This window comes from Bubalus bubalis, chromosome X (genome assembly GCF_019923935.1).
Source record: "Bubalus bubalis isolate 160015118507 breed Murrah chromosome X, NDDB_SH_1, whole genome shotgun sequence".
NCBI classification, from domain to species: Eukaryota; Metazoa; Chordata; class Mammalia; order Artiodactyla; family Bovidae; genus Bubalus; species Bubalus bubalis.
The window spans coordinates 28,202,345-28,224,418 of NC_059181.1; the positions used below are offsets into that span (position 1 = coordinate 28,202,345).

The 22,074-nt window shown below is 38.8% G+C and overlaps 1 protein-coding gene across 1 annotated transcript in view; it reads left to right on the top strand.

Annotated features, from left to right (window-relative positions):
* The first annotated feature begins 491 nt into the window (after positions 1–491).
* IL1RAPL1 (interleukin 1 receptor accessory protein like 1) overlaps positions 492–22,074 on the top strand; it is a 700,437-nt gene continuing 678,854 nt past the window's right edge. Inside the window, exons 1-2 of the mRNA XM_044937333.2 lie at positions 492–871; positions 5,941–6,220. Of these exons, the coding sequence (XP_044793268.2) occupies positions 628–871; positions 5,941–6,220 (524 nt within the window). The 5' untranslated portion in view covers positions 492–627. The remainder of the gene's footprint in view (positions 872–5,940; positions 6,221–22,074) is intronic.

The following is a 22,074-nucleotide window of genomic DNA, read 5'->3' on the forward strand; positions in this document are numbered from 1 at the left end:
GACCAAGGGCCGCTCCCACCTGGAGACGACCTAACATTTAGAGTGTAGCAGGTGATAACTTCTAGGCTTTGGAAATTGGATTCCTGATAATTGACAGAGTCTTTTGAGTTAACCTCAGTTCTTAACACCCACACAGATCTCTCCAACATATGTGAATGAGCTCTTTCAAAAGTGTTACATTGTTTGTGTATACACACACACACACACATACACACACAGATATATATTTATATATATATATATATATACACACAGATTTTGATGTACACAACTGACTAAGGGAGTGCTCTTCAGGGAAAACCTAAAAGGGAGGGAGAGAGAGAGGAAAGCAGGGCAAAAAAGGGGAGAGAGCTGAGTGAGGAGGTCACAGTTAACCTCTAAGCTTGGCCTGATCCACACACAGAGAAGCTCTGGAGCATTAACTGTCCTGTACAGTTGTTCCTACTGGAGGTAAAGGAACAACCTTTTTTCCTTAACACTCACATCAGGTCATTTATTGGCAATAGGCAGACCCAAGGAGATGTAAATTTCCCACCAAGGTGGCTCTTGTTAATCAAGGGTAATTTTTAAGAGAAGGAGACAACTGTGAACTGCTAGCAGGCAATACTCAAAGTTGCTGGAGGATGGATGAAGGTGAAGGTGAAGTCGCTCAGTCGTGTCCGACTCTTTGTGACCCCGTGGACTGTAGCCTACCAGGCTCCTCCGTCCATGGGATTTTCCAGGCATGAATGCTGGAGTGGATTGCCATTTCCTTCTCCAGGGGATCTTCCCGACCCAGGAATTGAACCCCGGTCTCCTGCATTGCAGGCAGACGTTTTACCGTCTGAGCCACCCGGGAAGCCCGGAGGATGGATAGATCAGTTTAATAAAGGTAATAGTGAAAATGAAAGTCACTCAGTCATGCCTGACTCTGCGACCCCATGGACTTCTATAGTCCATGAAATTCTCCATGCCAGAATACTGGAGTGCATAGCCTTTCCCTTCTCCAGGGGATCTTCCCAACCCAGGGATCAAACTCAGGTCTCCCACATTGCAGACGGATTCTTTACCAGTTGAGCCACAAGGGAAGCCCTAGAATACTGGAGTGGGTAGCCTATCCCTTCTCCAGCGGATCTTTCCAACTCAGGAATCAAATCGGGGTCTCCTGCATTGTAGGCGGATTCTTTACCAATAAAGGTGATGGGGGACCTCTATTACATTATCACAGATGCCTTAATTATTGTTTCATTATTCCAATGTGCCTATCCAAGTGAATACTTGAAGAGTAACATAATTTACCTTTTTATATGTAAAGTCTTACTTTGTCTTATTGGGATATATTACAGATACGGTCTATGATTAGACTTTTTATTTTAAAGAATGCAACTTTCAAATTTGTTGCCATGATATATTTTGAGCTCTTATATCTGTAGTAATATTGACAATTAAAAATGCATTCGTGAATATCATTTGAGTGTATTTACATTTATCCAATCTATGGAGCCTTTGTCTATGAAATAGTACATCAATATGAATTACTTGTAAGGAAATTAGTTCTGAATCTTAATTCCATCACTGTCTTCAGATAAGCTCCTACAACATTACAGGTGGTAACAAAAATAAATGAATATTGTGCTTCCTACTCTCACTCCCTCAGTGCAACTTTTTGGCTTCAGAAACTCGCATTGACACTGAAGGAGTATGTGCTGTATAAGAGACATTCAACTAGAGTATTTCCATGGAATCCTCCCACCAGGGAAAGAGAATACTAATATCTAACTTTCTGACAGAGGCTTATAGAAGGGTATTTTATTCTGAAAGGCAGAAAAACTGATTAAATGTTATTTTCCTGAAGAATTACCCAATGATAATTTAAAAATAATAAAGGTTACCTGGTAACTGACATAATGGAATTAACAGTGTCTAGAAATATAAAAATATTGTTGGCTTAGAATAACTGTTTCCAAGCCAACAGAGCTTGTATACTGAAGTAAGGAAATACTGAACCTATCAGTAGCAATTCTTGTCATCAAGAGTTAGGTTTTATGTTATCACATATTCCTTTAAGATTTGAGACATCCCGTAGGATGAGATTTAAAAAAAATTCTTTGTGGCTATATAAGAAAAAAATGTCTTTATTCAAAGGAGATGCATACTGAAGTATTTCAGCAGTGAAATGTCATTATGTCTCTATTTTATTTTCAAATGATTTAGGAAAAAATTGTGATACATGCAGAGTGAGAATGTGTGCAAATGTGGTGACATGTTAACAAAGGAAAAAATAGCACTCCTCACTGATTTCATTTAGTAAAATGCTTTAATTTTGGAAAAAAAAATGTTCATTTATTTAAATGTTTATCAAAATATTTGAAGATATCTTGAATTGTTATTTATGTTATTTTCCACCTTTCCCCCAAATGTACTAACATGTTACTAAATTTATAGTTTACTTTTGAACATCATATATTTATAGTTTAATGGTATTAAAACTTCCTAAGCCGTAGAACCTATGCACTATTTCCCTATTAAAATGAACATAGGTGTCTCTGATACCTAAGGGGCTGTTATTTCTTCATTTCACCTCTGCCTTTTCCTTGGCGTGTGAATCAAAGCTGTTTGAAACTTGTTTCTGCCATAGATAAAGTACTAAATAACTCAATTTTCTGTAATATTTATGATTTTCTTTCAACATTTTTCTTAGTAAGCAGATTCTGAATGTATGTATCTGTATGTATCAATATCTCTATCTGTCCCCCAACTCAACTCTTCTCTGTTCTCTCAATTGTATTTGTTACTAACTTTTTAGAAGTTTCTAAGCTAAATATTTTTGCTTTTAGCTTCAGGCATTCTGCTTTACCTTACAAATCTTTGGAGAGTCTGAGTAATTTCATGTCACTGTCTATACTGCTACATTAAAGGTGTTTCAGCCTTTTGCCCTGGCAGCTGTCTCCTGTATGACAGATGGCCTCAGTTACAGGAATGTAATTCTAGAATTATATTGTAATTCATATCATAATAAAACAAGATAATTTCATGCTTATTGCCAGAATTAACTGTTTAAAGATCCCACCTAGGATGCATTTCATGCAATGGGACAAATGTACAAAATTGTGTTGATAAGTACTGCATGTAATTATGTAACCTTGACATCTCTGTGTACAGTTCTGTCATCCTGTTTAGTGTGGTGAGCCCACTAGGCAGCAATCATTGATAGGAATGAGGTAATGACTTGGACATTGCTGATGTTCACCAAGCTTCCAACACATCTGCTCTAGATAGTACCTTAATACAGTGTTTTATTAGGAATCTTAGACCAAAGTTTGATAATTAAACTAAAAAATGGTGTGAAATTTAAATTACCTTTATTAGGAGACGATACTATGATGGTAGAGAAAATGAATTCTAGGGTCAGATGAGCTGGATGAGAATACCAGAAGTTTCATGTATTAGCTGGTATTGAGTCTGTTGATGTTGACATTATTTTGTTTATTTACTCAAGAATTCATTCACTGACTTTCCTTCACTCATTCATTTAGTCAGTGTGTGTTGAGCTGGTTAGCAGGCACAGTTCTAGGCACTGAGGTTAAAGAAGTGAACTAGAGGGACCAAGTCCTTGACCTCAGGAGGCTTACATTCTACTGGGGAGACAAAGCAAGCAAAAAGTGGGTACATGACATCAGAGAACAATAAGTCCTATAAAGAAATATGAAAGAACAATCAGGATCAAATGACTAGGAAGGTGGTTTTGCTGGCAGGGCAGTTAGGGAGTCTTGGAGGAGGTGACATGTGGAGGAAGGTAAGGAGGAATCCATGCAAGTTGGTTGGTGTGAAAAGTTCAGTGTAGAGGGAACAATGATTTCCAAGCCTAAATGAATATTTTTATGAAAGATGAATGAAACTTTGTAAGCTCAGCACGTAGTTAAGTGCTCATCAGATATTAGATAATACTTTAAGAAATTTGGCTAATTCCATAATGTGTCACCTTTGCTCTAATATACATCTTCATTTTCATTTTGATCATTTTCCCTCTCTTGAGTTCTCCATTATTTTTCCTGTCCTTAGATCCTTTAGCTTGCCCTTTTGTTAATCTCAAGTGAGTTAAACCCTGCTTGCAGTACTTACACGCTCTTGCTGTTAGAGGTCCTCTTTTCTTGGTTTTTGCCATTTTACTCAGCATTTATATACTGTGAGCTATGGCAAATTGATTATCTTTCTAGATGTGGGGCAACTTCCCTCTCTAAGCTGGAATCCACAACTTCTCTATGATTATAATATTGGTGATGGACCTGTCGTAAGGTGACCTGTTGCTGTTGTGGGGATATGGTGGGGGAGAAGTGATAAAAATGGTACCAAGATATCATTTGAAAGATGGTGCTACAAGGAAACCCAGAAAACCCAATTAGTCCCCATGCCATCAGCTCCATGTCTCACCGTGGTTTTTACTTTACTCTGCCTGATACTCCCAGAAATCAGGGCAAAGTAATGATCTGCCTCTGTCTCTGGCTGTGAAACCACTACTAAATAAACATGACCCACTTTTGTTGCCTTATTTTCTGCCTTGTTTGGCTGTATAAGACTTACTCTTCACTTTATTAGTGTGTGTCCAGAGAGAAAAAAAATCATACACTAATTTGAATACAGAGAGTGTGTGTAGAGATTTGTTCAGTGCAACAGGTTATTGGAGTACTGAAGGATTGGCTAGTAAGAAAGAAAGATGTATTAGTCTGCTAGGGCTGCCATAACAAAATACCATAGACTGGGTAGCCTACACAACAGAAATATGTTACAGTTCTGGAGGCTGAGAAGTTCCAGTTCAAAGTGCTGGCTGATTTGGTTTCTGGTGAGGGCCCTCTTTCCTGATTACTAATGGCCACCTCCTTGGTGTGTGCTCACGTGACATCTCTTTATAAGTACGTAAGAGAAGAGAGACTGCAAGCTCTGGTGTCTCTTCTTATAAGAGCACCACTCTCTTCCTAAGGGTTCTGCCCAAGATATCATTTGAAAGATGGTGCTACAAGGAAACCCAGAAAACCCAATTAGTCCCCATGCCATCAGCTCCATGTCCCACTGTGGTTTTTACTTTACTCTGCCTGATACTCCCAGAAATCAGGGCAAAGCTTCATAAAAAGCTAATTACTTCCCCATGGTCCCTCCTCCATGTTCCATTACATTCTCGATTAAGGCTTCAAAATATGAGTCTAAAGAGAATGCATTCAGCCCATAGCAAAAGATAACCATAAAGAATAGAGGAATGGTTGTGATCACCCCTAGCTGAGAGAGAGCCTCCAAGAAGAAGCTCGTGTCCTCCATTCCCAGAGTGAAATCCAGACCTCACTGGGAAAAGGCAAGGCTTAAAGTCACTGAGATGACACCCTGGTAGAACCGGTTGGAAGCCTGCCCTCTGCAATTGGACAGAGATGCCTTGCCCTCTAAGGTATCGGGGAAAAGCTGTCCATAAGATGTCTCACCCGAGGCTCTGCTAAAAGATTATCAATCTGCTGCAATGCACACTGCAAGAATCTTCCAAGCAAGCATGCTGGATGGAGCTAGGGAGCAAAACCCTTTCCTTTGCAGTCTCTCTCCAGCACCCTTTACTAAGAAAACATCAGTGCCAACTAGCAAAGAAAACTATTTCACAGGTCCAGACCTATTTTCAAAAAAACAGGCAAACATTTGGATTTAGAGTGGGAATGCCATAAGCCAGTAGCTGTCACACTGATTAAAGTAAGAATAAATATCATCGGAAGTAAACTAAGTGTTGAATATATTGTTTGTTAGTAGGATAAATTACTTTCCAGTGCCCTTCGGAGTTTTATCCATCGCTGCACCATTTGCGCCTAGGGAAAAATTGTCCAATAGAGATGCTCAATAAATATTGTTGAATGAATAAATGAATGAATAACCTAATTGCTTCCATTGTTTTCTCTAATGTTTTTTTCTCTTTCTCTTTTTTGACTATAGCTGATGGATGCACAGATTGGTCTGTCGACATCAAGAAATACCAAGTTTTGGTGGGAGAGCCTGTTCGCATCAAATGTGCACTCTTTTATGGTTATATCAGAGCCAATTACTCCCTAGCCCAAAGTGCTGGACTCAGTTTGATGTGGTACAAAAGCTCTGGTCCTGGAGACTTTGAAGAGCCAATAGCCTTTGATGGAAGTAGAATGAGCAAGGAAGAAGACTCCATTTGGTTCCGACCAACGTTACTGCAGGACAGTGGTCTTTATGCCTGTGTTATCAGGTATGCTTTTCATCTTGTTACTGTTGAATCAATGATATCACAGGTTGCTGTCTTATATACCTAGATTTTGTGGCTCTCTCTTTAACCTCAAGGTATTGTCTCAATATTTGTGTGTGTTGCTGCTTTCTAACATTTAGAATCTAAATCATAAAAAGATGGGATTGGAATTTATATTGAGACATTATTTTTGGCTTATGGAGAAAAGAGATACCATCTGGGTATCTACTTATGTTGCCAGAAATTACTAAACACTATGAAATAAAATTTATAGAGGAGGTGAAATGTTGCAAATAAAATGTAAGCAAAGACTTGCAGAAAGGATGCATAGTTTATTGCTAAATGGGTTGTAACATTCTGTTATTGCCCTTCACAGATAGTGCACAGATACCTCTGGTTCACACACATCTGCAAAGATGATTTAAGAAACATGTATGTGCACAGAAAGAGGAAAGCAGCCTTGCCTTGTTAGAAGTACAGAGACTATGTTCCAGATCATTTTGTTAACTAAAAGTGCTGTGTGTGTGTGCCTATGCGCTCGGTCGTGTCTGACTCTTTGTGACCCCATGGACTGTAGCCCACCAGGCTCCTCTGTCCATGGGATTCTCCAGGCAAGAATACTGGAGTGGGTTGTCATTTCCTTCTCCAGGGGATCTTCCCAACCCAGGGATCAAACCCACATCTCCTGGTCTCTAGGAGACCTGGGAAGCCATAAAAGTGCTGAGTCAATACAAAAATATTTTGGGTCTCCCCATGCCCTTACCCCACAAAGAAACTGATCACACATCTACATATCTTTGTCTGCTTTGGGAAGAGACGTATGTACTTTGCTTAATGATAATGCATTGAGACAATAGCCATGTATCATATTAGCAGTGAAAAATCTTAGTTTAAGCATTAGCCCCACATGGACTGTGAATCACACCCTGCATGAATGCTTGCAGATGTCATTAGACTATAAGAACATTGGCATAGCAGGGTATAAGCGTATAGAAAGAGGGTTTAAATTGATTCCTTTGTGTCCCTATTTCAACTTACAAAGAGAAAGCCAAATCTAAAGCAGTTGATTCTCAATTTGGAGAAACATTCAGAATCATCTAGTATCTTTTTCAATTCAAAATTCGACTTTCACTTCTGAAATTCTCATTGGCAGCTATTATTCCTCTAGCCATAAGGATTGTGTCTCCCATTCACTATCAACCTAAAAGAATTACCTCTATGAAGAGTCATGTCTGCAGGTATGTTAGGTTGTCAAAATGGGGAAAGCCACATGAAGGTTAAATATAATTTTATCTTTTAAACACTGTCAACATATAAGTTAGAGTTAAGTTTGGAAAATAAAAGTGAATGCAAATAAAGTTCTTCTTGGGAAAAATGTCAAATGAATTATATTAATAAAATAACAAAGGCATTATTCCTTTGTCAGCTTTTCTTCTTTCCCTTAAAAAAGGGAATCCAACCCTTTTATGTTTCAACTTAATTATTAATAGAAGTAGTTTTTGTAGGTACAATGATAATTAATTGCCATACTGTGTTGGTGAAGAGCTGACCCATTGGAACAGACCCTGATGCTGGGAAAGATTGAGGGCAAGAGGAGAGGGGGGCAACAGAGAAGGAGATGGTTGGATGGCATCACCAACTCAGAAGAAAGTTAAAGACAGGGAAGCCTGCTGTGCTGCAGTCCATGGGGTCACAAAGAGTCGGACATGACTGAGTGACTGAAAAACAATATAGTTGGAGAGTACTGTTTGTACTGGCTATTCCTGCTGCTGCTGCTGCTGCTAAGTCACTTCAGTCGTGCCCGACTCTGTGAGACCCCATAGACGGCAGCCCACCAGGCTCCCCCATCCCTGGGATTCTCCAGGCAAGAATACTGGAGTGGGTTGCCATTTCCTTCTCCAACGCATGAAAGTGAAAAATGAAAGTGAAGTCGCTCAGTCGTTTCCGACTCTTAGCGACCCCATGGACTGCAGCCTACTAGGCTCCTCCATCCATGGGATTTTCCAGGCAGGAGTACTGGAGTGGGGTGCCACTGCCTTCTCCGACTGGCTATTCCTACTTGACTAATAATAATTTGATTTAATTTCGCATCTGCATTTCTTTAAAAAAACATGATTTCTGATTGTTTATGCATGTGTAGAGGTGATTCTTTAAGATAGACCAATTTATGTCCTCCTTTATCTGAGATTAGAATTGAGCTGAATGTTCATAGTCTAACATTCCATTCTACTATTTATTGTTGATGGGAAAATAGTGATGTGTTCAGATTAGTAACCTAAATTTCTAAAGCACTGAAGTTGCAATTCTTTGATGTATTTAAATATACATATTGGTCCAATGCTCTGAGAAATTGTACTAAAATGTCTCTGAATTTGTAGTTGCAATAATGAATGAAGGTCACAAAATTTTGAAACCATGACATTTGTCATATGTTCATGTGTCTACATTTTAATGGAAGGTGAAAGTAAAAGACAAACACCTTTAAGTTTTATATGGGTCAAGTGGTATTCTAGAGGAAGCAATGAACTGCAGGAAAAGATGCTTTTGTCCCTGGAATTCGAGTGTTCCAATTGATTTGAAGCTAGTGTTCATCTGACTCCCTTTTCCAATTTGGAAAGCAGGACTTAAAATCATTATAAACAGCAGTTTAGGTAGAATGACTTGCTGTTGATGTAAAGGGAGCCCAGGGCTGTTAGTTGAATCACTGACACTTTGACACATTGTTAGCTCTCAGGCCACAAAGTTGTCACCATTAGGTTTTAAATAATTCACTTACAAAGAGTTTCAGAAGTTTGAAAATGTTAGCTGCTACTGCTAGGCTCTAGTCTTTCTGATAGGTGCTCTGTGTTATTAACTTATCAATGAAATGGTTTAACGAGTGTTTTCATGTACAGCATTTATACCTAAATGGTGGTCTTGGCTGAACCTTGCGACCCCATGGACTGTAGCCTGCCAGGCTCCTCAGTCCATGGGATTCTCCAGGCAAGAATACTGGAGTGGGTTGCCATTTCCTTCTCCATTACACCGGCTGCTGCTGCTAAGTCACTTCAGTCGTGTCCGACTCTGTGTGACCCCATAGATGGCAGCCCACCAGGCTCCCCCGTCCCTGGGATTATCCAGGCAAGAACACTGGAGTGGGTTGCCATTTCCTTCTCCAATCCATGGAAGTGAAAAGTGAAAGTGAAGTCGCTCAGTCGTGTCCGACTCTTAGCGACCCCATGGACTGCAGCCTACCAGGCTCCTCCGTCCATGGGATTTTCCAGGCAAGAGTACTGGAGTGGGATGCCATTGCCTTCTCCTTCCATTACACCTAAATATGTACACTTAAATGATGTAAATAATGCAAACACCTAAAATTACTCCCAGTAGAATGAATAAGAACTTTCCTACTCCTTTCTGTAAGTAGCCATTTTGGATAGAATAATACCACATCATTCTTTGTTCTGTATTACCTATCTCTTTACTCAATTTTCTCCTCCTTGAATGTTTATTTTTACATGAAAAAGTGAGTGGAGGAGAGATGTGTAATAATTTCTTTTCTTTTTCTTTTGTTGCCATTTAAAGAATAAGTTTACTTTTTAAAAGAAAAAAAAATTTTCTTATCCTGTTGACTCCCAGTTTTTAAATATGCCTCTTCTGAGTTATACTCTTTTAACAGTTTCATATGCATATCTGGCTGGTGCTCATGTAAGCAATTTAATGCCCCCTAAATTTTAACAGACTAAGTTGTTTGTCACTCTATTTTTTGACTAAAATTTTATTTTGTAGATTCATATTCATTTGCAAGATATTATAGTATAGGGAGGTCCCATGAATCCTTTAGCCAGTTTCCATCAGCAGTGACAGTTTGCAAAACTATAGTACAAAATCATAATCAGAATATTGATAATGCTACATTCAAGATACAAAACAATGTCATCACCTCCAGGATCCCTTCTGTTGTCCATATTCACTTCCCTACCCCAGTCCCAAATCCCTGGCAAACACTAATCTGTTCTCCATATCTACTTTTTGTAATTCAAGAATATTTTATAAATGGAATCATAGAGGATATCACCTTTTGGAATTGGGTTTTTCAGTCAACATAATTCCTTTGAAATTCATCTAGGTTGTTCAACATAGTCTGTTCTTGTTTATTGTTAAGTAATGTTACATGATATGGACATTACCACAGTGTTTATTCACTCATTGAAGGACATCTCTGTTGTTTCCATTTTTGGCTATTGAAATAAATCTTCTGTGAATACACATGTACATTTTTAGTGAATATAAGTTTTCATTTATCTGCAATAGATGCTCTAGAGTGAACTTGAGTTGTATGATAGTTTCATGTTTAGTCATATAAAAATTGAAAGTCACTCAGTCATGTCTGACTCTTTGCAACCTCATGGACTGTATAGTCCATGGAATTCTCCAGGCCAGAATACTGGAGTGCATAGCCTTTCCCTTCTCCAGGGGATCTTCCCAACCCAGGGATCGAACCCAGGTCTCCCACATTGCAGGTGGGTTCTTTACCAGCTGAGCCACAAGGGAAGCCTGAGAATACTGGAGTGTGTAGCCTGTCCCTTCTCCAGAGGATCTTCCCAACTCGGGGTCTCCTGCATTGCTGGCAGATTCTTTACCAACTGAGCTATCAGGGAATCCCTGTCGTATAAGAAACTGCTATATTATTTTCCAGAGTAGTTGTACCATTTTTTTTACATTCCCACCAGCAATATGCAAGTGATCTGGTTTATCCACATGCTTGCAGCATTTGGTATTGTCACTATATTTCATTGTAACCATCAGTATATCTTGATATCTTGTGATTTTAATTTTCATCTCCCTAATGGCTAATGGTGGGATTTTGTGTGCTGATTTGCCACATCTGTGCTCATCAGTGAACTATCTGTTTATGTCTTTTGCCCATTTTATAACTGAATTATTTGTGTTCTAACCGTTGAGTTTTGAGAATTCTTTATATATTCTAGGTAGTAATCCTCTTTTGGATATGTGGCTTGCAAATCTTTTCGGTCGATCTGTAGTTTATCTTTTCATCCTCTTAACAGGCTTTTTTGCAGAGCAAAATTTTTATTTTTTTACTTTTATGTATTGTGCTTTTGGTACAAAATATAGGAACTCTTTCCATAGTCTATATCCTTAAACTTTTCTTTTTAAAATTATTGGAGCTTTTACCACTAGTTTTGTAGCTTTAAATTTTACTCTCTGCTCCATCTTGAATTAATATTTATATATGGTATAATGTTTATTTTGGTCAAGGTGTAGCTTTTTGAATAGATGTCCAGTTGCTCCAGCATCATTTGTTGAAAACGTCTAGCTTCCTCCATGGAATTGCTTTTGCACGTTTATACAAAATCAGTTGGGTGGATTTGTGTGGGCAGCAGAAGATGAGATGGTTAGATAGCATAACTGGCTCAATGGATATGAATTTAAGCAAACTTCCAGAGATAGTGGAGGACAGAGAGCCTGGTATACCACAGTCCATGGAGTTGCAAAGAGTTGGACATGACTTAGGAACTGAACAACAACAACCAGTATCTCAATTCAGTATTATATACCTTTGATCTATGTGCCTGTTCCTTGGCTAGTACCACTCTGTCTTGGTTAGTGTGCCTATAGCTATATAGTAGGACTAGATACCTTTCTTTTCAAGATTCTTTTAGCTGTTGTAAGGCCTGTTCCTCTCCAGATAAAATTTAGCATAAGCTTATGTATGTCTACAAAAAAAATAACAAAAACATACTGGAATAATATTGATAGGAATGGAATTAAACCTATATAACTCAATTTGAGGAAAATTGTTGTCTTTATGTTGGAACCCACAGTCTATGAGTGCAGTAGGTCTCTGCATTTATTTAGGATTTCTTCTTCATTAGCACTTTGTATTTTTCATGATACAATCCTGTACACATTTTGTGAAATTTATATATAAGTGTTTCATTTTCTTTGGTGTATTTCTAAATGATGGTGCCTTTTGAATTTCATTTTCAACATGTTCATTGTTAGCATTGTTAGAAGTATGATTGATTTTTTTATTGGAGTAAGGCTGCTTTACACTGCTGTGTTAGTTTCTGCTGTAAAGCAAAGTGAATCAGACAGAAGGATGATTGATTTTTCTGTGTTAATTTCTTTCTAAAAGAGTACTTTTCCAAATTACATATATATAATGTATTTTATCTAGTATCTAGTTCCTTTGTCCAAGTCTTGATTTTCTCTTTAGAGACTCATTCTTCTTTCTCATCTATCAAAAGGTACTCAGTTAAATCCATTTACTCAGTCATCCATTTCAGAAACATCGACTGATCACCAGGTGATATGCTAATGCTAGAATTACAAAGACTCTAAAAGAAACATTTTTTACCTTCAAATCGTTTGCATGAGAGAAAATAAGTGTGCAATAAATTATTATAGATACTGTGTCACAGTTTAAAATAGAATGGGGTTCTGTCAAGATAGAGCAGCTGCCTTCCTCACAGTCCTCCCCCTTACAATTGAAAAGGCAGATATAACCCAACAAAGAAATATAGCAGGTTGTGTGAAAGGTGGTAAGAAAGATTGACTAGGGACCTCAGGACTTGAGACATAACATGACCACACTGCTTCAGTTAACCATCCAGATAATATTGGCAGGACCAAAGCAGGCCGCTTTGGTCCCTATGCTGTGGTGTTGGAGAAGACTCTTGAGAATCCCTTGGACAGCAAGGAGATCAAACCAACTAATCCTAAAGGAAATCAACCATGACTACTCATTGGAAGGACTGATGCTAGAGCTGATGAAAGTGAAAGAGGAGAGTGAAAAAGTTGGCTTAAAGCTCAACATTCAGAAAACTAAGACCATGGCATCCGGTCCCATCACTTAATAGCAAATAGACGGGGAAACAGTGGAAACAGTGGCAGAATTTTGGGGGGGCTCCAAAAATCACTGCAGATGGTGACTGCAGCCATGAAATTAAAAGATAGTTACCCCTTGGAAGAAAGTTATGACCAACTTAAACAGCATATTCAAAAGCAGAGACATTACTTTGCCAACAAAGGTCCGTCTAGACAAGGCTATGGTTTTTCCAGTGGTCATGTATGGATATGAGTCAGTTTCAGTTTCAGTCCAGTCACTCAGTCATGTCTGACTCTTTGCAACCCCATGAACTGCAGCACGCCAGGCCTCCCTGTCCATCACCAACTCCCAGAGTCCACCCAAACCCATGGCCGTTGAGTCGGTGATGCCATCCAACCATCTTATCCTCTGTTGTCCCCTTCTCCTCCTGCCTTCAATCTTTCCCAGCATCAGGGTCTTTTCCAATGAGTCAGCTCTTCGCATCAGGTGGCCAAAGTATTGGAGTTTCAGCTTCAACATCAGTCCTTCCAATCAAAAACCAGGACTGATCTCCCCCAGGATGGACTGGTTGGATCTCCTTGCAGTCCAAGGGACGCTCAAGAGTCTTCTCCAACACTACAGTTCAAAAGCATCAATTCTTTGGTGCTCAGCTTTCTTTATAGTCCAACTCTCACATAAATACATGACTACTGGATAAACCATACCCTTGACTAGACAGACCTTTGTTGACAAAGTAATGTCTCTGCTTTTTAATATGCTGTCTAAGTTGGTCATAACTTTCTTCCAAGGAGTAAGCGTCTTTTAATTTCATGGCTGCAATCACCATCTGCAGTGATTTTGGAGCCCAGAAAAATAAAGTCAGCCACTGTTTCCACTGTTTCTCTGTCTATTTGCTATGAAGTGATGGCACCAGATCCATGATCTTAGTTTTCTGAATGTTGAGCTTTAATATTTTTCACTCCAACTTTTTCACTCTCCTCTTTCACTTTCATCAAGAGGCTCTTTAGTTCTTCTTCACTTTCTGCCACAAGGGTGGTGTGTGACAGTTAGATTATAAAGAAAGCTGAGCGCCAAAGAATTGATGCTTTTGAACTGTGGTGTTGGAGAAGACTTGGACTGCAAGGAGATCCAACCAGTCCATCCTAAAGGAAATCAGTCCTGAATAGTCATTGGAAGGACTGATGTTGAAGCTGAAACTCCAATACTTTGGCCACCTGATGCGAAGAGCTGACTCATTTGAAAAGACCCTGATGCTCGGAAAGATTGAAGGCAAGAGGAGAAGGGAACGACAGAGTTTGAGATGGTTGGATGACATCACCGACTCAATGAACATGAGTTTGAGAAAACTCTGGGAGTTGGTGCTCAGGGAAGCCTGGCATGCTGCAGTCCATGGGGTCTCAAAGAGTCAGACATGACTGAGCCATTGAACTGAACTGAACTGAACTGATAATCCAATAAAATTAAAAAAAAAAAAAAAAAACTATTGGTGACTATGTACCATGTCAGATCTATTAAATACGGATGTCAGATGATTCTTTTTTTAAATTAATTTATTTTAATTGGAGGCTAATTACTTTGCAATATTATGGTGGTTTTGCCATACATTGACATGAATCTGCCACCGGTGTACATATGTTCCCCATCCTGAACCCCCCTCCCACCTCCTTCCTCATCCCATCCCTCAGGGTCATCCCAGTGCACCAGCCCTGAGCACCCTGTCTCATGCATCAAGTCAGAACTGTCAATCTATGTCACATATGATAATATACATGTTTCAATGCTATTCTTTCAAATCATACCACCCTTGCCTTCTCCCACAGAATCCAAAAGTCTGTTCTTTACATCTGTGTCTCTTTTGTTGTCTCGCATATAGGGTCATCAATGCCATCTTTCTAAATTCCATATATATGTGTAAATAAACTGTGTTGGTGTTTTTCTTTCTTTCTTACTTCACTCTGTATAATAGGCTCCAGTTTCATCCACTTCATTAGAACTGATTCAAATGCATTCTTATTCAAATGCATTCTTCTTAATAGCTGAGTAATATTCCATTGTGTATATGTATCACAGCTTTCTTATCCATTTGTCGGCCAATGGACATGTAGGTTGCTTCCATGTCCTGGCTATTATAAACAGTACTGCAATGAACATTGGTGTGCACGTGTCTCTTTCAATTCTGGTTTCCTCAGTGTGTATGCCCAGCAGTGGGATTGCTGGGTCGTGATGATTCTTTTATGCAGTCAGCTTATTAATCATTGCTCCCTGTTCTTATTATTCCAGTAGCTTCACTTAATAAGTATTTAATGACTCAAAAAATAATTCCAAACATTTTCACCGGCACTAGAAGTATATTTTCAGTTTCCTAATAGTCTCCTCTTTCTGTTTGCCCAAAAGACACATTGATGTCAACATGTACCTAAATGTATTTTGATACTTACTTCAACAAAGCTGTCTCCTCCTCAGATGTTTCCTTTTTTTAATGCATAGAATCACTTTTATTCCAGCAATACTATCTAGAAAATTATCACTTATCATTCTTTACCTTGTCTTAATTGCTATCAAGATCTGTCTGATCTCCCCTTAGAAATGTCTTTTGGGTTTATTCTTTGTTGTTCATGCTGATTTCTACTCTGTCCTCTTAAATGAAGACACTGTGAGTGCACTGTCCTCTTGAATGGTTTCTCTGCCTCCAAATTTTTCCTGTTAATGTTACCGTTCCTCACTGCTGTGGAATTACATGTCCACAACAGAGATCTTATTAAATTTCTCTACCTAAAAGTTCTTAATGGGCCCTGATACCCAATATGAAGTCTGAAGTCTTTGTTTGACATACATGTCCCTTTATAACCCAGCTGCAACTTTTCCTTCTAGACTCATCTTTGGTGTTTGTCTCTGTGGATACTTTGTGCTATGTTCTCAGCATCCTGCCTGCTGTTTGCAGATTAAAGTATAAATTTACCTTACTCTTTTACTTTTTGTTCCTTCATCTGAAATCCCATTTTTTTCACTTCTATCTGAAGAATATAGAGCTATTTCTTACAGAAGATCCAGTATGTGTTCATTGTCTTTCTACTTTTATCACACTGTTCCAAAGACAATTGATTCAGTTATCTATTATGTGGGGAAAACACTTCCAAACCAAGGGGTTAAAAAGAGCAATTATTTAATTTACATATGATTCTGCAATGTGAGCTGGACTTGACTGGGTGGGTCGTCTGCTGATTTTGACCATAGTCACTTGAGGCTGGAATCAACTGGATACAGGATTTGCTCTGTCTGTAATCCTCAGGGCCTCCATGTGGTCTTTCCAGCTGTCTCTCCAGCAAGATAACCAGGCATTTTATAGGGCAACTCAGAAAGTATGGAGACTTATCAAGCATTTATTTGTATCATGCTTACTAATATATCCAATTAGTCGAGTCTAGAGCTAATAGGGAAGAAAACTTTACAAGAGCTTGAGTTGCACAAGATGTGGTTTTTTGGTGGGACCACCAAAATAATAGTACAGCAGAGTCTGCCCATTAGCCTCTAGTAATCCATGCCCTAACACATACAAAATATACTCAACTTATTCCTAAGAGCCCTGGAATCTTATTATGACCTCAGGATAAGGCTAGAAGTCCAGGATCTCATTCTTGTCTTGTTCAGTCACTCATTCGTGTCCAATTCTTTGCAACCCCATGGACTGCAGCATGGCAGGCTTCCTTGTCCTTCACCATCTCCGGGAGCTTGCTCAAACTCATGTCCATCGAGTCAGTGATGCCATCCAACCATCTCATCCTCTGTCATCCCCTTCTCTCCCACCTTCAATCTTTCCCAGCATCAGGGTCTTTCCCAATGAGTCAGTTCTTCATTTCAGGTGACCAAAGTATTAAAGCTTCAGCTTCAGCATCAGTCCTTCCAATGAATACAGGGTTGATTTCCTTTAGGATTGACTGGTTGGATCTCCTTGCAGTCCAAGGGACTCTCAAGATTCTTCTCCAACACCAGAGTTCAAAAGCATCAGTTCTTTGGCATTCAGCCTTCTTTATGGTCCAACTCTCACATCCATACATGACTACTGGAAAACCCATAGCTTTGACTAGATGGACCTTTGTCATCAAAGTGATCTCTGCTTTTTAATATGCTGTATAGTTTTGTCATAACTTTTCTTCCAAGGAGCAAATGTCTTTTAATTTCATGGCTACAGTCACCATCTGCAGTGATTTTGGAGCCCAAGAAAATAAAGTCTGTCACTATTTCCATTATTTCCCCTTCTAATTGCCATGCATGAAGTGATGGGACTGGATGCCATGATCTTAAAAACTGATGCCATGAGTTTTTTGAATGTTGAGTTTTAAGCCAGCTTTTTCACTGAATCTCATTACTTATGTGTGAGTGAGATTCTTCCTGCCTAATTCCTTAAGTACAGCTGTTCAGGAGTTGCTCTTCCTGAGGTCTGTGAACTCGAAAGACTTGCTATCTAACCCTTATACACCCAACATTCTGTGGTCAGACAGGAATAAGGTAACTAAACCAAATAATCCTATTTAAAATGGGTGGAAGGTGGGGAGGGAGGTGGGAGGGGGTTCGGGATGGGGGGACACACGTACACCTGTGGCTGATTCATGTCAATGTATGGCAAAAACCACCACAATACTGTAAAGTAATTAGCCTCCAATTAAATAAACTTTAAAAAAATTAAAAAATAAAATGGGTGGAAGGTACAGACCAGTTGCTGTCCTATAGCCATTCTGAAATCCAGCTGGGCACACATCAGCAGTATTTTGGTTAGGGCCCAGTTCTGTTAGTGGGATTGGTTCTCTGTGGTTCTTGAGTCCATCCTCTGTTTTCCATGCAATGTTAAGGGGCCCAGCAGCTTCTTTTTAACTTAAACTTTATCAACAAAATAGTAAGATTCCTTAAAATGCTGTGCACCTTTTATGTATTTAATTATGTAGCTGTTCCATTTAACAGAGGCCACACCCACAACATTTGGGTTTGCCAAAAAGTTCCTTTGTTTGGGGTACATTGTTCAATAAAGGTCTTCATGAAAGTGAAAAATGTTTTGCATTTCTACCTAACCCTGAATGAGCTTTTGGGCTAAACCAATATATTTAAGACTAATGTCTCTCTACTTTCAAGTCAGGATGCTGGAAGACAGTACACCAAATTCTTAGACACCCCTTTGCTCAGCTAGTCCTAGTGTATGCCTCATATAACTTCACAGCTAAGTATCTTAGGATTTTCCTCCAAGACTCTTTAAGCAACCTTTTATGGAAGATAGAGTATGCGTAGCATCCCAAACTTACTATCACTGATATGATTTCCCCTCAGAATCAATGTGAGATAGTGTTTGTCACTGAGAATGTACCCACAAAATAGTTACTGAATAAAATACATTTTGATTGGAGCTAGTGTTCTTAGAATGCCTTGTAGAAAACACTGGCATAGCCAGAATTACACCGTTCACTGATTCCTATCATTTTCCATGAAAAACGTAAAACAATTCTGTTTCTTATGACATCTTCTCTGAAACTAACACCAGTTATGGACTGCTTTTGGTATTCCAGTTTTATTCTCTCCCTGTAATAGACCTTCACTGTTACCAGGTGGAAGTAAACAGTACTAATAAATTAGGCCTAAAAGACCAACAAGGAGGTCCAACCAGTCCATTCTGAAAGAGATCAGCCCTGGGATTTCTTTGGAAGGAATGATGCTAAAGCTGAAACTCCAGTACTTCGGCCACCTCATGCGAAGAGTTGACTCATTGGAAAAGACTCATGCTGGGAGGGATTGGGCAGGAGGAGAAGGGGACGACAGAGGATGAGATGGCTGCATGCTATCACTGACTCAATGGACGTGAGTTTGAGTGAACTCTGGGAGTTGGTGATGGACAGGGAGGCCTGGCGTGCTGCGATTCATGGGGTCGCAAAGAGTCGGACACGACTGAGCGACTGAACTGACTGAAAAGACCAACAAGGAATGGCTTTTAGTAGAAATAACTTTTCATTCATTTTAATCTGTATGATAGTATATGATTTTAGTATGTATTACTGTTTTATGTGATTGTTGCTTAAAAATCAAGTCACTTGGGATCAAAGGATAAATAATGTTGGCATCATTTTAGAAAGTCTTCAACATTAATGCCGCAAGGAGTCCTCATTTGTTCTAGGGCAATCAAAGTGCATATAAATGTTTTGTATCCTACCCAGAGATCTTAATGATCAGATGCATATGTGTCTCAAGGACCTGAAGTAGTTTCACTTTTTGGTCTCCTAATTGTTAAACTATCTCTTTTGATTGAAGCCACAGTATACCCTTGAGAATATCACCTATAATTTATAGGTTATAAAAAATGCAGTTAAGTCCTACATAAGGTAGCCCTTTAAACAATCCATATACTATTGAAAGTCTTTAAAATAAGGTTTCAAGTCTGGATGCAGTGTCTTTTATGGATGATAAACTGAAATTGCAGAGCTGCACATCAGTTATTCTTTCTGTCATCTTTTGTTGGGAACCTATGTTTCTTGCCATCATAGGCCTCAAAGAGAATTTTCAGTTTTATAATTCTAATAATACTTGGAGATTGTGCTGAGCTGGTAAATCAACCTAGATCCAATACTGAAGTTTACCCTTATTTCCATGCCTGAGACATGAAGATGTTTTCTAAAGGATCAAACTATATTTCAATAGGGCAATGATAAGCCAGATTGTTGTCTGAGTGCTTTCTTTTCAGAAACAACAAATCCAGTTGTTGCAAGTAAAAGCCTAAAGCTGTGTCAATTGCCTAGTCAGTTTATGGATTTTTTAAAGCATCCTGAAAATAAATGCACACCACAGCCATTTTTTTTAATACTAAGAAGATGAAATAAATTCTGCTCAAGTGATGTTGGGGTAGTTTCTTAGATCACTGGATTAAGAAAAGTGTTGTCTTATCCTTTCAAGCCTTAGAGAAAGTTTTGAGAACTATTTCAAATCAATAGTGTCAGGTTCAGGGAAGAGAGAGAGACTTATAAATTTTCTGCAAAAAGTATCAAACCAGTATGGAATTGGTGGGCTATTGAAAAAAGTAACAATAACCTAATGACTGTAGAGAAGACAATAAAGAGACTGTTCATAGAAGGGCTCACGAAGAGCTTGTAATTTGAGCAGGACTTTGAAAAATAAACACATGGCTAGGGGATGTATAATGGAGAAAATTTTCCCTGTCAGAAAGGTCTCATGACAACACAGATGTAGAGAACAAAATATATGGACACCAACCGTGAAAGGGGGTGGGTGGGATAAATTGGGAGATTGGGATTGATGTATATACACTATTGATACTATGTATAAAATAGATAACTAATGAGGACCAACTGGATAGCACAGGGAACTCTACACAATGCTCTGTGGTGACCTAAATGGAAAGAAAATCCAAAAAAGAGGGGATATATGTATATGAATAGCTGATTCATTTTGCTGTACGGTGGAAACTAACACAACATTGTAAAACAACTATACTCCAATAAATTAAAAAAAAAAAGACTAATGTAAGAAAAATTAAACAATGACCTAGAAAAAGGGTTGGCAAACTATTTTCTGTAAGGGGCCAAATGGTATAAATTTTAGCATTTACAGACAATATAGTCTCTGTTGCAGACATGCTACTCTGCTGTTGCAGCAGGAAGGAGTCACAGACAATACATAAGGGAATGAATGTGGCTATGCTCAAAAACACTTTCCAAAGTGATGGAAGCATTTAGCCTACAGGCTAATGTTTGCTGATCTCTGGTCTAGAAAATGGTTTGCAACCTGCATATAGTTAAGCCAAGAGTAGAAACTTCTGTTGTTTTTCACAAAGGCAAAAAGAAAAACATAGTCTATTTGTAACAGAGTGATTAGATCAGTTTTTTTGGAAAATGGAGTTTTGGAGTTATGATGAAAGAGAATACTTGTAAAGATGGGTAAAACGGATGCTAAGACCTAAATGGCAGATAAGTATAAAGCAAGGATTAGAAAGATAAACCAGTTTTTTCCAGAATTATGTTGCAGCAGGTATGTGAATGTTTACAGAAATGGGAATGTGGAAAACAGGCACAGAGCTTTTGCAATAATTGGGTCGTGGAGTTATGGGGACTATGGTTAGAGTGTGAATGATACGAATAATAAGGAAAAAACGGTTCATCACAGATAGTGCTTTACTGGATGTTGCTATGGGAAACAAAGGAAAAAAAAACAAGAGCTACATCATACTAGTTTTCCAGTATAAACCTAAACTTTTTCACTGCAAAATCTGAGGGTCTTGATAAATAAAATTGCCTTAGTGTTAAACCATTATTCTAGGGAAATCTTTGCAGAAGGCAATGGCACCCCACTCCAGTACTCTTGCCTGGAAAATCCCAGTGGATGGAGGAGCCTGGTAGGCTGCAATCCATGGGGTCGTGAAGAGTCGGACACGACTGAGCGACTTCACTTTCACTTTTCACTTTCATGCGTTGGAGAAGGAAATGGCAACCCACTCCAGTGTTCTTGCCTGGAGAATTCCAGGGATGGGGGAGCCTGATGGGCTTCTGTCTATGGGGTCGCACAGAGTCGGACACAACTGAAGCGACTTAGTAGTATTAGTAGGGAAGTCTTAAATAGAATTCTCTATCATTGCTCCCTGACACATCAGTTGAATAAAGAGATTTGGGGTCCTTTCTAGGTTCTGTGTTAGTCTACTTACTAGTTTTTTAAAAAATTGAAATCCATACTTCGTTCAGATCTCTTTTTTTAATTATTTTATTTTATTTTATTTAACTTTACAATATTGTATTGGTTTTGCCAAATATCAACATGAATCCACCACAGGTATACACGTGTTCCCCATCCTGAACCCTCGTCCCTCCTCCCTCCCCGTACCATCCCTCTGGGTCATCCCAGTTTCTTTTTTAGACGATTAGCTCCATAAGGGCAGAGATTTAACATCTTGTTCGTCTTTGCATCTCTGGTTATGTATATATGACCACTGAGATCTGAGCAAAGAAAAATGTTTTGATCAGTTGTCAGGTTTGGGAACAGG